The sequence below is a fragment of the Theropithecus gelada genome, chromosome 15 (genome assembly GCF_003255815.1).
Source record: "Theropithecus gelada isolate Dixy chromosome 15, Tgel_1.0, whole genome shotgun sequence".
NCBI classification, from domain to species: Eukaryota; Metazoa; Chordata; class Mammalia; order Primates; family Cercopithecidae; genus Theropithecus; species Theropithecus gelada.
This window is the reverse complement of record NC_037683.1, coordinates 63,858,093-63,871,042: the sequence shown is the minus strand read 5'-3', so window position 1 is coordinate 63,871,042 and position 12,950 is coordinate 63,858,093. Positions and strand designations below refer to the sequence as shown.

The 12,950-nt window shown below is 40.9% G+C and overlaps 1 protein-coding gene across 1 annotated transcript in view; it reads left to right on the top strand.

The window, feature by feature from the left end:
• The window catches only part of SH3GL2 (SH3 domain containing GRB2 like 2, endophilin A1), a 228,259-nt gene that overhangs the window by 190,028 nt on the left and 25,281 nt on the right, over positions 1–12,950 (top strand). The window contains exon 3 of the mRNA XM_025359842.1: positions 2,664–2,736. Coding sequence (XP_025215627.1) covers positions 2,664–2,736 — 73 coding nt within the window. The remainder of the gene's footprint in view (positions 1–2,663; positions 2,737–12,950) is intronic.

Here is a 12,950-nt window from a genome sequence, read left to right as displayed (position 1 = left end):
ATACAACTATATTGAATAAAGTTGTTTTCAGAGGGGGTGGATTTCAAGTGAAGGTTATTTTATGCTGTACTCAAAAGGGGTTACATAGAACTTGCTCTGTAATGATGCCTGGACTAGGTAACCAAAAGTGTTGAAGGAGTCCACCTCAATGGGCACAAAGTCGGCAAACATCCAGGTGGGATGAGCTCTTTCTTTAGACAAGTCACAAGGGACAGTGGAATAGTTTTTATTCCTACTTCTCTGTTAAGATGGAATCCTGCCCTGGGGACCAAATGTAATAATCTAACTTTGGTGTCCCCAGGGTCTCTGGGTGTCTCCTGAGACCACTGGTTTAGCCAAGCTAGTGGTGTCTGTTTACACAAGATGAGTAGTTGGGCTCCCTACACAGAGCTTGAAAGGGAAGGGGGTTCTGTAGCCAAAATGAGAACTAACTATCACAGCCTTCCTTGTTCACCTCCCTGTGGGTCAGTTGGGATAGACACTGCAAGCACCAGCCTCTGTAGGGAAACCTGTGAAACTTGAGGGCGTGTGGTCCAGCAGGTCAGCGTGGCAGAGCCTCCCTTCCAGAGAGGCCCAGGAGGGAACAGTCTTGTGGATGAAGCTTCCACAGACTTTGAGGAGTTTCAAAACCAAAACAGAATATGGGATGGCAGGTACCTTCCTGCTGATTCTGTTTGGCCACTACTGCCAGGCCCCCAGCGCCGTCTTGGGAACACAGCACATTCCAGCTCGGACTTGACCTCTCTCTCAGACTGGGAGATGCCTCTGTTGCCTGTCTTTTTAGGAAGAGCTTTTGCTTTCAAGAAGTATAGGATGGTCATTAAGAACATACACCCTGGAACTAGAACTGGGGAAGTTTCTTAACCCCTCTGTATCTGTTTTCTCATAGACATTACAGAGTTTGTGAGCATTGAATGTGTAAAGATATTCATAGTCCTTAGAACAGTTTCTGAGAAACAGAAAACAGCTTATGGTGATGATGATTATAATTATTAAGGACAGAGATGGGGGAAACTTAGAAATTGGTCAGCCCCCTAACAGTAGATTACATCGGGATATCAAACAGCCATTGGAAAATTTAATTCCTATGGCACTCTTTTTTAGAAACCTTGGCTTTTTGAGTGATTTTTCTTCTCATCATAACTACAGGATATTTGGGCACATATGTCATCTAATTCCTTAATCCCCATCACATAGTCAGGAGGAGATCTACATTTGTACTCCTATCACACACGTACCATGGAATTTCAGCATATTTGTTCCATACACACCTTTGATCCATTTCCCTGGCATAAGACATTCCATGACTTGAGTACATAGTGGTTGTTTGACATTTTGCTAATACTAGGACCTTCACATATGGCTTCACAAGTTGTGTGCTGCACAACTCCAGGGGGCCACTGAGCACTTTAAAGCTAATCACTACCTAGTGTACACTCAATCTTACAGATCTTTGAAATTTGAATAAATCCAAAGGATATTTATACAAGATTTATATGTAGACAGGCACATTTGAAATTGCATCCTTTTTAAGATAATTTTATATCATTATAACCTCACAAGAAAAATTTTGTTTTCCTCTATTGATCCTAGTAATAGCAAACACACACAGTAATATGACTGCCATGGAATGGGAAATTATTAAGTATTGAAAAACTGAACTGAAAGATAAAATCTTTCAATGGGTGGATTGTGGAAAAGGAGGAGGCTTACTTTATGCAAGGTAGATACTATATGTGGGTACAGTAGGTTATGGAAAAGTTTCTAGTAGTTGAAGGGGGAGCCTTTTAACAACAGAAAACTTCTCCAGTTGACTTAATTGATACCTAAATTTCTACATTAAAATTTAATCACTTTCATTTATACCTATGTCATATATTACATGTACATACCTTGAATGGGAGGATGCATTTATTCTCACTAGTCATTTACCGTATAGGGTGAATAGGAGGCCCACACGTGCTGATAAGAAAAGGATTTCTTGGAGAAAGACAGAGAGGACCTAACTGCAATGAGCAGCTTCCACGATCTCTTTCAAGTGGGGAGAGGGGCCTGACAAAGAGAACATGGTGAGATGCTGAAAGTAAACATTGACCATTCCAAATTTAGAAATTTAGAGGATGGACCAAATTTAGAGGATAGACTCTAGCATCAAGATTTTTGTTTAGAATTAACCAAAAGTTCAAGGACAGACTAGAAGTCTTTGCTCAAGATTTGATATTTTTAGGATGTTCTCAGAAGTTAAATAAAAAGCTCCCTGCTTCTTGAATAAGCAAAGTTGATGCTGTGTGATTCTTTCTTGAGGGCAGCAAAATCTGCCTGCATGCCTGACCCACTGTAGGCATCCAATAAATGTCTCTGGGCCAAAATCTGTTTCATTTTATTCACTTTATTTTTACCAGAAGGTAATGAATTATATTTTGAAACAAATTTTAGGAAACTACCAGCTGCTTCTTCGGATCAACAGGCTTTTCACGTCTTGGCAGAGCGCTGCTGAGTATAGCATCAGCATGACTTCCAGCCCCCACTCAGCCTCCGTCACCTGCTGCAAAACTTGTCCGGGCTCTGTTGCATTCCCCGCCATTGTATACAGACTCAAGCAAAAAGCAAGGTTCTAAAGCTCATCATTTTTGTCATTTAGAGCATTTATTTTGTCATTTCAGAAAGTGGATGTCACCAGCAGGGCTGTGATGGAAATAATGACTAAAACAATTGAATACCTTCAACCCAATCCAGGTAAGGAATCATCTTGTACGTTTAAAGGATCCCTCCAGGTAACTTTTAGTTTCTCTTTGATAGACATTTTAAGTTTGGTGTGTTTCTTCTTTTGGTGTTGCTGCCTCAGTCCACTTTTCTGAGAGGTTAGCGACTTCATGGATAGCACATTTTAACAGGGGAGAAGGGCTTTTTAAAGCTCACGCTGAAGTAACTGGAAGATCTGTGGTATTTTATCTGACTGTGATGTATTTAACAAATAATATGTACAAACAGTTCAGGTGACACATAATACCAGGGTAGCTATAAACTGTTATCAGTTGACGTTGAACTTTCAAGAGATGGTAAGAAGGAAGATTAGGATAGTTTTAAGATAAGATATAATGATTCCCAGAAGATGTGAAAAAGCAGGGAGGTGAATCATTTTCATGAAACACAGAGGGTTTCTTCATTGGGCATCACCAAAGTCTTCAGAGCGTTGATCTTGATTCTGATCCTTCTGCAGGCGCGTCACAGATCCGCATTGGTTCCTACTAACTTGTTATACTCTAAGAAAAAGAAGTGGTAATAGAGATAATGGAACTATATGTTGATAAGAGGACCAGGCAGAGTTGGGGCAGTCTCGGTAGGCACCAGTTATAGCAGAGCAAAGCAGCCTACCTCACAGACCTCCTCATTACCGTTCCTGTGTGTCAGTTTCTAACTGCAGGGCATGGAAATGGGAAGCAAGGCTGGTAGTGTTTAATTGAGATGTCTGAATATTTGGAAGACCCCTTAATCTTGAGGCTAGTTTCTTTGGAAGTTTCAGGTTGGGGTTCCATGTCTTTTATGGTCATAGAGAGGCTGATGCAGAAAACTGCCTCAGTCCCAATGAGCTTGGATACTGAGCAGTAGTGGGCAAGCGATAAGAAAAGGGGCGGGTGTGGGATGAGAGGAAGCAGGTGTGTGCTGTGGTAAGTGCTGGCTCCTTCTCTATGCCCCCTGCTGCTGGCTGCAGCCTCCTTCCATCTTTATTCACCTATGAGCAGCCCAGCTGCTATTCTGAGGATTAGCAAACTATGTAGGAATGACTTTCTGGATTTTTGTTGCTGTTGTTTTTGTTCATAAAACACATTAGAAATGGGCTTATGTGAAGGAGGAAAATATGGAAGAAAATGTGGTAAGCTATAGGAACCAGGAATTTAACTGACAGTGGACTGGATACATTTTCAAATGCTTAACAAATTGGTCAAAGAACAGCAAAAATCAAGTTTCTGATTTTTACCCAGAACCTTCTTTGTAGCCACTGTTTTTCACAGAGATGCAAAGATCTCTTGGATGCACATTTATTCCTTAGTGTTTAAACCACTGTCATAGGTCAAGTTCTGAAAGACAACTGCTCGCCCTGCTTCCCCACAAGAAATCATTATATAGGGGCAAGAAGTTTTGGTCTTTATTTTTGCCTAGAACCTTGAAGTACGTACTCCATGATTTCCTGGGATTTTCACGTGAGTTGTACTTGTAAGTCATGGTTGTAGGGCTAAGATAAAGGGAATGGGAGGAGGAATATAGTATTTATTGAGCACTGAAGCATTTTCAGTGTAGTGCTAGGTATATGAGGCACTGTCTCATCTTTAAAAGTAATGATTTTTCTTCATATAAAGTACAAACAGTTGAAGAATGTATAGTATGAACATAGACTAAAAATTCATTGTAACACAAATTCTCAGTGGGAGCTCATCAGTTTTCCTGAGTGTAATGGAACTGTGCTCTGTTGTAGGTAGGCGTGGTGGGTTGAATAGTGTGTCCCCAAATTCAGGTCCATCCAGAAGTAAAGTTATAAGGAATGTGACCTTATTTGGAAATAGTCTTTGCAGATATAAGTAGTGATGTAGGATCTTGAGATGAACTCTACCTAGATTTAGGGTGGCCCCTAAAACCAAGGATGGGTGTCCTTATGAGAAGAGGAGAGGACACAGAGAAACACAGGAAAGAAGGCCACGTGAAGAATGAGCAGAGGTTGGAGTTACATGTCATGAGCCAAGGCATGCCAGGAGCTACCACCACAAACTGGAAGACATAAGGAAGGATTCTCTCAGAGCCTTCAGAGGGAACCAACTTTGCTGACACCTTGATTTCAGACTTCCAGCATGCTGAACTATGAGGGAATCCTCTTTTGTTTCAGGCCACCCAGTTTGTGGTCATTTGAAATGACAGCTCTAGAAAACTAATGCAGTAGGCTAGGCTCATATTATTCAGGAAAAAACAGGGGTCAGAGAATTTAGGAACTTTCCCATTCATACACCTAGGAAGGGCTGAAGACAAGATTGGAACTCAGGTCTGACTACCTCCTAAGTCTCTGCGCTTCACACTGCAGGATCCTGCCTCTGAGAAGGGTAGGCTGCATTTCATTTAGGTGTAAAGGGTCCTTCCCTTTCAGAGTGAGTACAATAGAAATTCAGAAAGGAAATTGTGGGATGGAGACTTATTTTTATTTTAATAAAAAACATCAAAGGAGGAGGTAATTGAGAAGATCTGAGTATTTAGAAATGACATTTTTAATACAATACCGCATGTGCTAATTGGCTGCCAATATAATGGTTTTCTATTTGAGAGTTGAGTGGACATCTGCCACTAAGGAGAACAATGAAGGCCATTACAGGCAATTCGAGGTTGGTTTCAGAAAAGCAGTTATGTATGGGCACGTCACATACATATATGAATAAGTACTACCGAGAAGAGTCCAGAACAAAACAAAATTTTGTGTAATCATTCCACAGAATGTAAACAACCTGCATTTAATTGTTTACAACAGGTACAATTTCATCCCTCCACCAGCTTCTTGCTGTGAGAGTAGACACTGGCCATAGAGCCCAGACCAGGTAACTGGTGAAGTTCAGAGTTAGGCAAACACCCAGAGAGACAGTCCTTGGGCACAGGAGAGCAGAAAGAATATTCCCAAACTTGTGCAGTTTGCTAAATACTTTGCCCGTTCAGCCTTTCAGTGAACCCTGGAGCTGGGCTAACCAATGTGGATACTGGTTGCTGGTTCTGAATAAGCAAGATGTGGCTTGGGTTAGGACAGGGCCTGATGCCAAGTAACAAATTTACATGGACAGGCCGGGGGAATCAGTAGGATTTGCTGCTTTGAGGGTACTTTGGGAGTACCTCTGTATTAGTTTACTGCTCCAGGGTGCTTGCTGGCTTTCACATCTTGGGGGTGTGGAGCTTACACGTGTTTTCTATTCTTAAAACTCAGTTCCTATTGAAATGACCAAAGTGATTTTGTTTAGCTTTTAAGAATACATGGCTATGCTCTGTGAAAGTCTCACATCCACTCTTGCCCGTCTCCAGAGTGATATTTTAGAAAGCAAATTTGGTCATATTATAGAAAACCCTTCCATCCCTTTTCATGCCTTTAGGATTAACTTTCATTTTTAACATGGCTTAAGGGGCCCTCCCTGCATGGTCAGCCTGCCCTTTCCCCAACACCTTGCTAGGCTAACAGCTCCCTCAGGTCCAGCATAAAGGTCACTTATTAACCTTCCTTGGCTCCAACCACATTAGGTTCCCCTATCCAACCCTATTGGGTCCCTCTTGTAATCCCAGTTGCTTTTCGGTGGGTCACATGCCATACTTGTGGTTTTGTTTTTCCTCCCCTGTGAGTTCAGCGCTGTGCCTTATTCACCACCACATCCCCAGCCTCCAGCTCAGTTCCAGGCAGCCAGTAAACACTTGGATATTGGAATAAATGAATTATGAAGCACAGTTGACTGTCAGTGTCTAATGTACTAAAACTTCTCTAATACAAAAAGTAGGAGGAAAAATTCTTCATTTTCCCTATATCATCACATACTCATATGTAACCAACATTTGTCACGTGCATTTACTTTGATGCAAAGAGCAATTCTCGATGTTGTGGGGCAGAAATGAGACCAAGACTGGAGGCTCGTCCTCTGGAACCTCACAGTCTTAGTGTGAGTTACCCACAGTCTGAGGAGAGGAGCCCAGAAGACTTCACAGCTCATTCCTTCTGGGAAGTCCAGCTGACTGATGAGATGTGGAAGCGTGAGCAGGATCACAGGCTTAAAGATCTGCCCTGTGAAGGCGGGCTTTCGAGAACGCAGGACAGACAGCTGTAAAGTCATCCAAGCTTGAACTGGAATAGCATAAACCAGTACAGATTCCTAAACTGCTTAAATAGGAAATAATTTGAATATAAAAGTACTGTGCACAAATTCCATTCTACTGGTTGTAAGTGCCTATTCTTATGGTATCTTTGAGCAAAAATCATTGGAGAAGATATGTCACTTTTCTTTACATATTCTGATGCCTTACGGGGAAGCAAAAGGTACTAAATCAGTCTTGTCCAATAGAAATAAGATGCAAGCCACATATGTAATTTTGAATTTTTTAGAAACCACATTATAAAAGTAAAAAGGTGAAATTGTCTTTAATAATATATTGTATTTAACTCATTATAGCCAAAATATTAATCACTATTAAAATTATTGAGATATTTAACGTTTTTTCCATACTTTGAATTTCGGTCTGTATTTTATACTTACAGCACGTTTCAATTTGGACTAGCCACATTTCAGGTGCTCAGCAGCCCGCTGTGGCCAGTGGTGCCCATAATAGACAGTACAGCACTAGATAGTTTACCTTTCCGTTCAATATGTGTTTCATGTTTACCTCCTGTTTTATGTTTTATCAGTGTTTTTGTTTTTGTTTTTTTTCAACAGAGCAATGGACTCTTGATTTAGAATTAGGATATCTTTAAGGACTGGATTTTTAAAAAAATTTCTGAAAGTCTGTTTCGTGACACTTGAATTGAATTATAGACATAGTTGGACTGTGGACCCTTTTCAGCCTTAGCATCCTTGTTGTGAGACAGGCCTTTTCAGTTTGCACTGAGAAGTTTCTCTTACCCTAATATGATAATCTAATACAAATTTCCAAACTGCTTACATAAAAAGCAGCTTGAATGTGAAAAATGTTGTACACAGTAGGGGTTTGTTTTTCTATGGAAATGCTTTTCCCTTGAATGCCTATATGGTCTAGATTTTTCCAGCATTTCTGAGATTCGAGTATCAAAGTGGGGTCATTCAATGTCTATTTAGAATTTTTTAATAATTTCAAATCTCATTTGTGAAATATTGCCTGTGGAAATAAAAGCTAGCTGTATTAGTTTCAAAATGTCCCATTAGTCCCTAGAAAGATACTCTATCAAAATTAGTATACTTCTTTTCCCACAGGCTGTGCTGTTAATCATCTCCTTCCAAAGATGAATAAATACAGTGATTATATGTGGTGACTTTGGAACTGAAAATAAATACATGTATTACCTGGCATTCATGTAGCCAAATCCTTGGTCTTACAACACACTGAATTTGCTGTTTTTCCTGGAGGACAGGATAACTTGTATTCATCTTTGCATCTTTTAGAGTCCGTAACATTATGCCTGGTACATTGTTTGTCCTCAGTATGTCTGGTGAATAGGTGCATGAATGAATATGTCCGTCCTTCACTTAAAGAATAAGGGACGTGTGCTGAGTCTAGTAGCCAGAGCTTTTCCATTTCCAAATCCTGACAATGAAAAAGAATCAAAAATGCATAAAGGACAAATTACAAAAGCAGTTGTGAGGAATATGTTGTTAAGCTTCAAAGGAATAGGGTGTTTCAAGGAAAAATATATTAAGAAAGAAAATTTAGGTCAGGTGATGGGTGATATAATTCATATACTAATGTATTGAAAGGCTGGAGGATTTCTACTTCTACATCTTTGGGGAAAATATTGAAAATTAATAGATTCCTAAAATATTTGAGACACTGTAAGTGATTCAGAGTTTTAAGTCAGCTAGAACTGGTGGAATAATGATATTCTTTCCCTGTGTGTCTAAACAATGAATGCTAAAGCCAGATCCTATTTAAAAGGTTCTTAATCAGGGCCAGGTGTGGTGACTCACGCCTGTAATCCCAGCCCTTTGGGAGGGCGAGGCTGGCAGATCATGAGGTCAGGAGATCGAGACCATCCTGGCTGACACACTGAAAACCTGTCTCTGCTAAAAATACAAAAAGTTAGCTGCTCATGGTGGCGGGCACCTGTAATCCCAGCTACTTGGGAGGCTGAGGCAGGAGAATGGTGTGAACCTGGGAGGCAGAGCTTGCAGTGAGCCAAGGTCATGCCACTGCACTCCAGCCTGGGCGACAGCAGGACTCTGTCTCAAAAAAAAAAAAGATTCTTAATCATAACAAATATAGTATACATTTAAAATGCATGTGTGCAAATATATTGAGAATTAAGCTAATGGCGCCTCACATGAATAGTCCCTAAATACTATAAATAAATACCATACCTAAATCCTCAGCATGGCCTTTAAGATCCAGCATGTGGTGGCCCCTGTGCTTTCTGTCTCTCCTAGTTCCTTCTTCCTCTTGTTCACCCTGTGGCCTTTAGTTTCTTCAGTTCCTCAAGTTCTTTGCTGTATCAGGAATTTGCAGCAGCTGTTTCCCCTTCTCCTGGTGGAATGTGGGCCCTCACCTACCCCTTCTTCAACTGTCTTCTCACCGTCCCTCCTGTCTTAGCTTATATATCTCCTCTGAGTGGCATCTCCTGAGGGCCAAGTCGACACCAGTTCTACTCCAGTTTTATATTTTCATGTTATCTTCACATCACATGAGTTCCCCTCCACAAATCTCTTGAGAGGTTCCTCACTTAGAATAAAATTGAAAGCACTTATGTGGGTTACAAAGTCCTGAGGAACTGAACTCATTCCCTATGTTCCTGGCTGTCTCCATCTTGTTCCTTCTGAGCTAGCCTTCCTCAAACACACAGGCACGTTGTTCATGGGGCCTGGCCAGCCCTTTTGCCTCAATCACTTCCTCTCCATGTCTTCTCAAAACCTTCACTGGGGGGTCTGCTCAAATGTCACCTAATTTGTGCAGCTTTCCTGACCATCTTGTTTAAAACATCAATCCTTCTAACTTCCTAAGCCTTTTCTTGTTTTACTTTTCTTCAGAGCATTTAGCACCACTTCAACTGTACATTTACTTGTTAAAATGTTGCTTGTCACTGCCACCGTAATGCAGTAACTTGAGCATACGATTGTTTGTACACTGCAAAGAGCCCAATTCTATTTTTTATTGCACTTTTCATAATATTTACTTTACGCAACTTACGATTTGTTCACTGTACTGCCTTTTTCCATTATTACTCTCCTGTTTTACATTCTCCCCATAGCAGCCAGTTCTATCCATTAAAGATGTAAATCACGTTTTGTCATTCCTCTGCTTGTAACCCTCCACTGGCTTCCATCGTACTGAGAATTATCAGCCTTGTTCCTGTCTTGGGGTCTTTGCACAGGTGTTTCTTCTGCCTGGAACACTCTTCTCCAGCTCCTGATAATGTCTGCTGTTCCTCATCACTACACCTTCAGTCAGATGCCGCCTCCCTGAACAGTCCTTTCCTGGCCTGCCCCCTATTGAAAATAGCTTCTCCTCATCCCTCTGATACCTCCTTATATTATTTCCTATCAACATTTGAAATTATCTTTTTTTTTGTTTATTGCTTTCACGTCACTCCCATTTCTCATATAGAACATAATCTCCAGAAAGGCAGAGTCTTGTCTATCTTGTTTACTGTCTGTCATAATGGAAACAGTGCCCTCAGTAAGTATTTATTGAATGGATGCTGTTCATCTCTTCCAGTATATTGTAAACAAGTCATTGAAGTCAAGGACTATGTCTTTTTTACTCCTTTATGTATACCCAGTTCCTAGCACAGAGTTTGGTGCTAGCAATTGGTTAATTGGCCTAATGAATGAATCGAATCATGTTAAGCATATATAAGCTCCATCTTATAGGAGTAGCTAACTTTTCAGGTAAGAGTCAGGGTCTGCAGACTTTTACAGATCAGGATCAGAGCTGTTCTCTGTGTAATATCTATTTGGTGTCATGCACAATTAATATATTTCACAATTGCTTTGGGAAAAGTGTGGATGTGCATACTCTCATGTATAACATCACTGGGCTGAATCTATTAATAGACATTTATGTTTATATACATAGATAATAGCTGTATCTGGTTTTGGATGAGAAAACTGAAGCTGCAAGGTGACTAGCAATTTGCCCAAAGTTATACAACAGAAGAGCCAGAATCTTTATTCAGATATTACTATCTCCAAAGCACATTCTGTTTTCAAAACAAAATGTCTTATGCTACAAAGTCTTAAACTACAAAGATACTTCCAGGCTTGGTATGTGTGGCAAGTACACTCTAGAGTGACTCCTACAGATTCACACCCTTGTTTAATCCCTTCCCATTGAGTGTAGATGGAACCTGTGACTTGCTGGTAACCAATAAATATGGCAAAGGTAATGGAATCAACCACTCACCACTCCCTTGATGTGATTACATTATATGGCAAAATCGATGGTGCATCACTCCCATGATCATGTTACATTATGTGAGACAGTCTTAGCAGACTAATACGAGAGACATTCCCTTCCTGGTCTAGAGGAAGCACACTGCTGTGTTATGACAGCCTAAGGAGAGGACCACATGTCAAGGAACTGGGGGTGGTCTCTAGAACCTAAGGGTGGCCACTAGCTAACAGCCAGTGGGAAGCCAGAGCTCTCCATCACACTGCCACAGAGAATTGAGCAGCCCGGACTCAGGAAGACAGCAACCCATGTGAGCCTGGATGCAGACTTTTCCCCACTCCGGCGTCCAGATGGCAAAGCAGCCTGACTCATACTTTGTTTGCAGCCTCGCGAGACCCTGAGCATAGGACTCAATTTAGGCATGCCCAGACTTACTTGTTCGAAGCCACTGAGTTTGTGGTACTTTGTTATTCTATGTAGAAAACGAATACAGTGTGGCTGTTCCCAGCCAGAGCTCCTATTTCAAGCATACAGCTGTCTGCTGGGGCCATCAGACTATTTGCCCAGGGGCTTTAGGCTCCCTGGATACCTTACACTGAAGCAGGAGGTAGATTGGGAACACCTGTTACTGTCTTTTCAGCTTAAGATGAGGGCTCCTGAACCCCCCAGGGAGTGTAGGTTAGTCCAGTTCCAGCAAAGACTGAAGATATCTTTGTGTGTTGAAACATGATAGCAAAGAAAACTTGGCACAGTGCCTGACACTTAGTAGGGACTCAAGAAATGTTACGTACCTTCCTGTCGGGGTACTGCAGCTCAACCTAGGGCATCTCAGATGCTAACCCAGCAGTTCCTCCCTGGGCAAGGCCTTTAGAAATCCCACTGCAGGACCCTTCTTACAGTCAGGTTATAGTATCAACTACCACCCTCTATTTGCTCTGAAAACCTGAGAAAGCAAAGGCTTATGATGTTAGTACACTGAGGGTTGTGTATTTTTCAAATTGCACAAGCTGTTTTATGCCCTTCGAGGGGCAATTGCCTGCTTTCCCAGGGCATGCTGTGAGACTGTGTTGGCACCTTGCAGCACCCCATCTTCAGGTGGGAGATGTTTGCTGCCCCATGCCACAAGTTCTTAGGGCTGCTGACTGTGTACTACAGCACAGTGTCTTACTATCCCTCCCTGCTGTTTCCTAACTGCGGCATAAAAGAGCTTTGTCACCTTGGAGAGAGGTGTTATATATAAATACCATTATTTGGGTTGAGAGTAGCATGATCCAGTGCTAGGGTTGCCTATTTGTATAAGACAGTAGGCAAATCTTCCTCTTCCCTTTTCTCAGTCTCTTCTAATAGTTAACTACAAAAGAAACAACATAGATATGAGTGTATTTACCTAAGTTCTCATTACAGTGTAACTTTTTGTCATTTAGTAATTGTTAGTGTGCAAAACTGCAGAGGACATTGGTGTCAGTGCAGAGAGCATCAGAGGGCCAGGTTTCAGACTTGTAGATGCTCTGAGACTTGACCTAAGAAAACCAGGCCATAATATGCAATAATTACATGTTGCCAAAATGAAATGCATGCTAAGATGCTGTTTATTACATAAATTTTGTTGCAAGTATTAAGCCCCTATCTTATTTAATGTGATTTGAGGATTTATACTCATATTACAATTGTAATCTCTATATTAGACTTCACAAATTTAGTTAAAATAATTTAGAATTAATTTTTGTCATTTTCATAGTAAAACATGCATAACATGAAATTATCTTAACTATTTTTAAGTATACATTTCAGTGGGATTAAATACAGTCATAATGTTGTGTAATCACCACGACCATCCATCTCCATAACTCTTTTTGTTTTGTAAAAGTGAA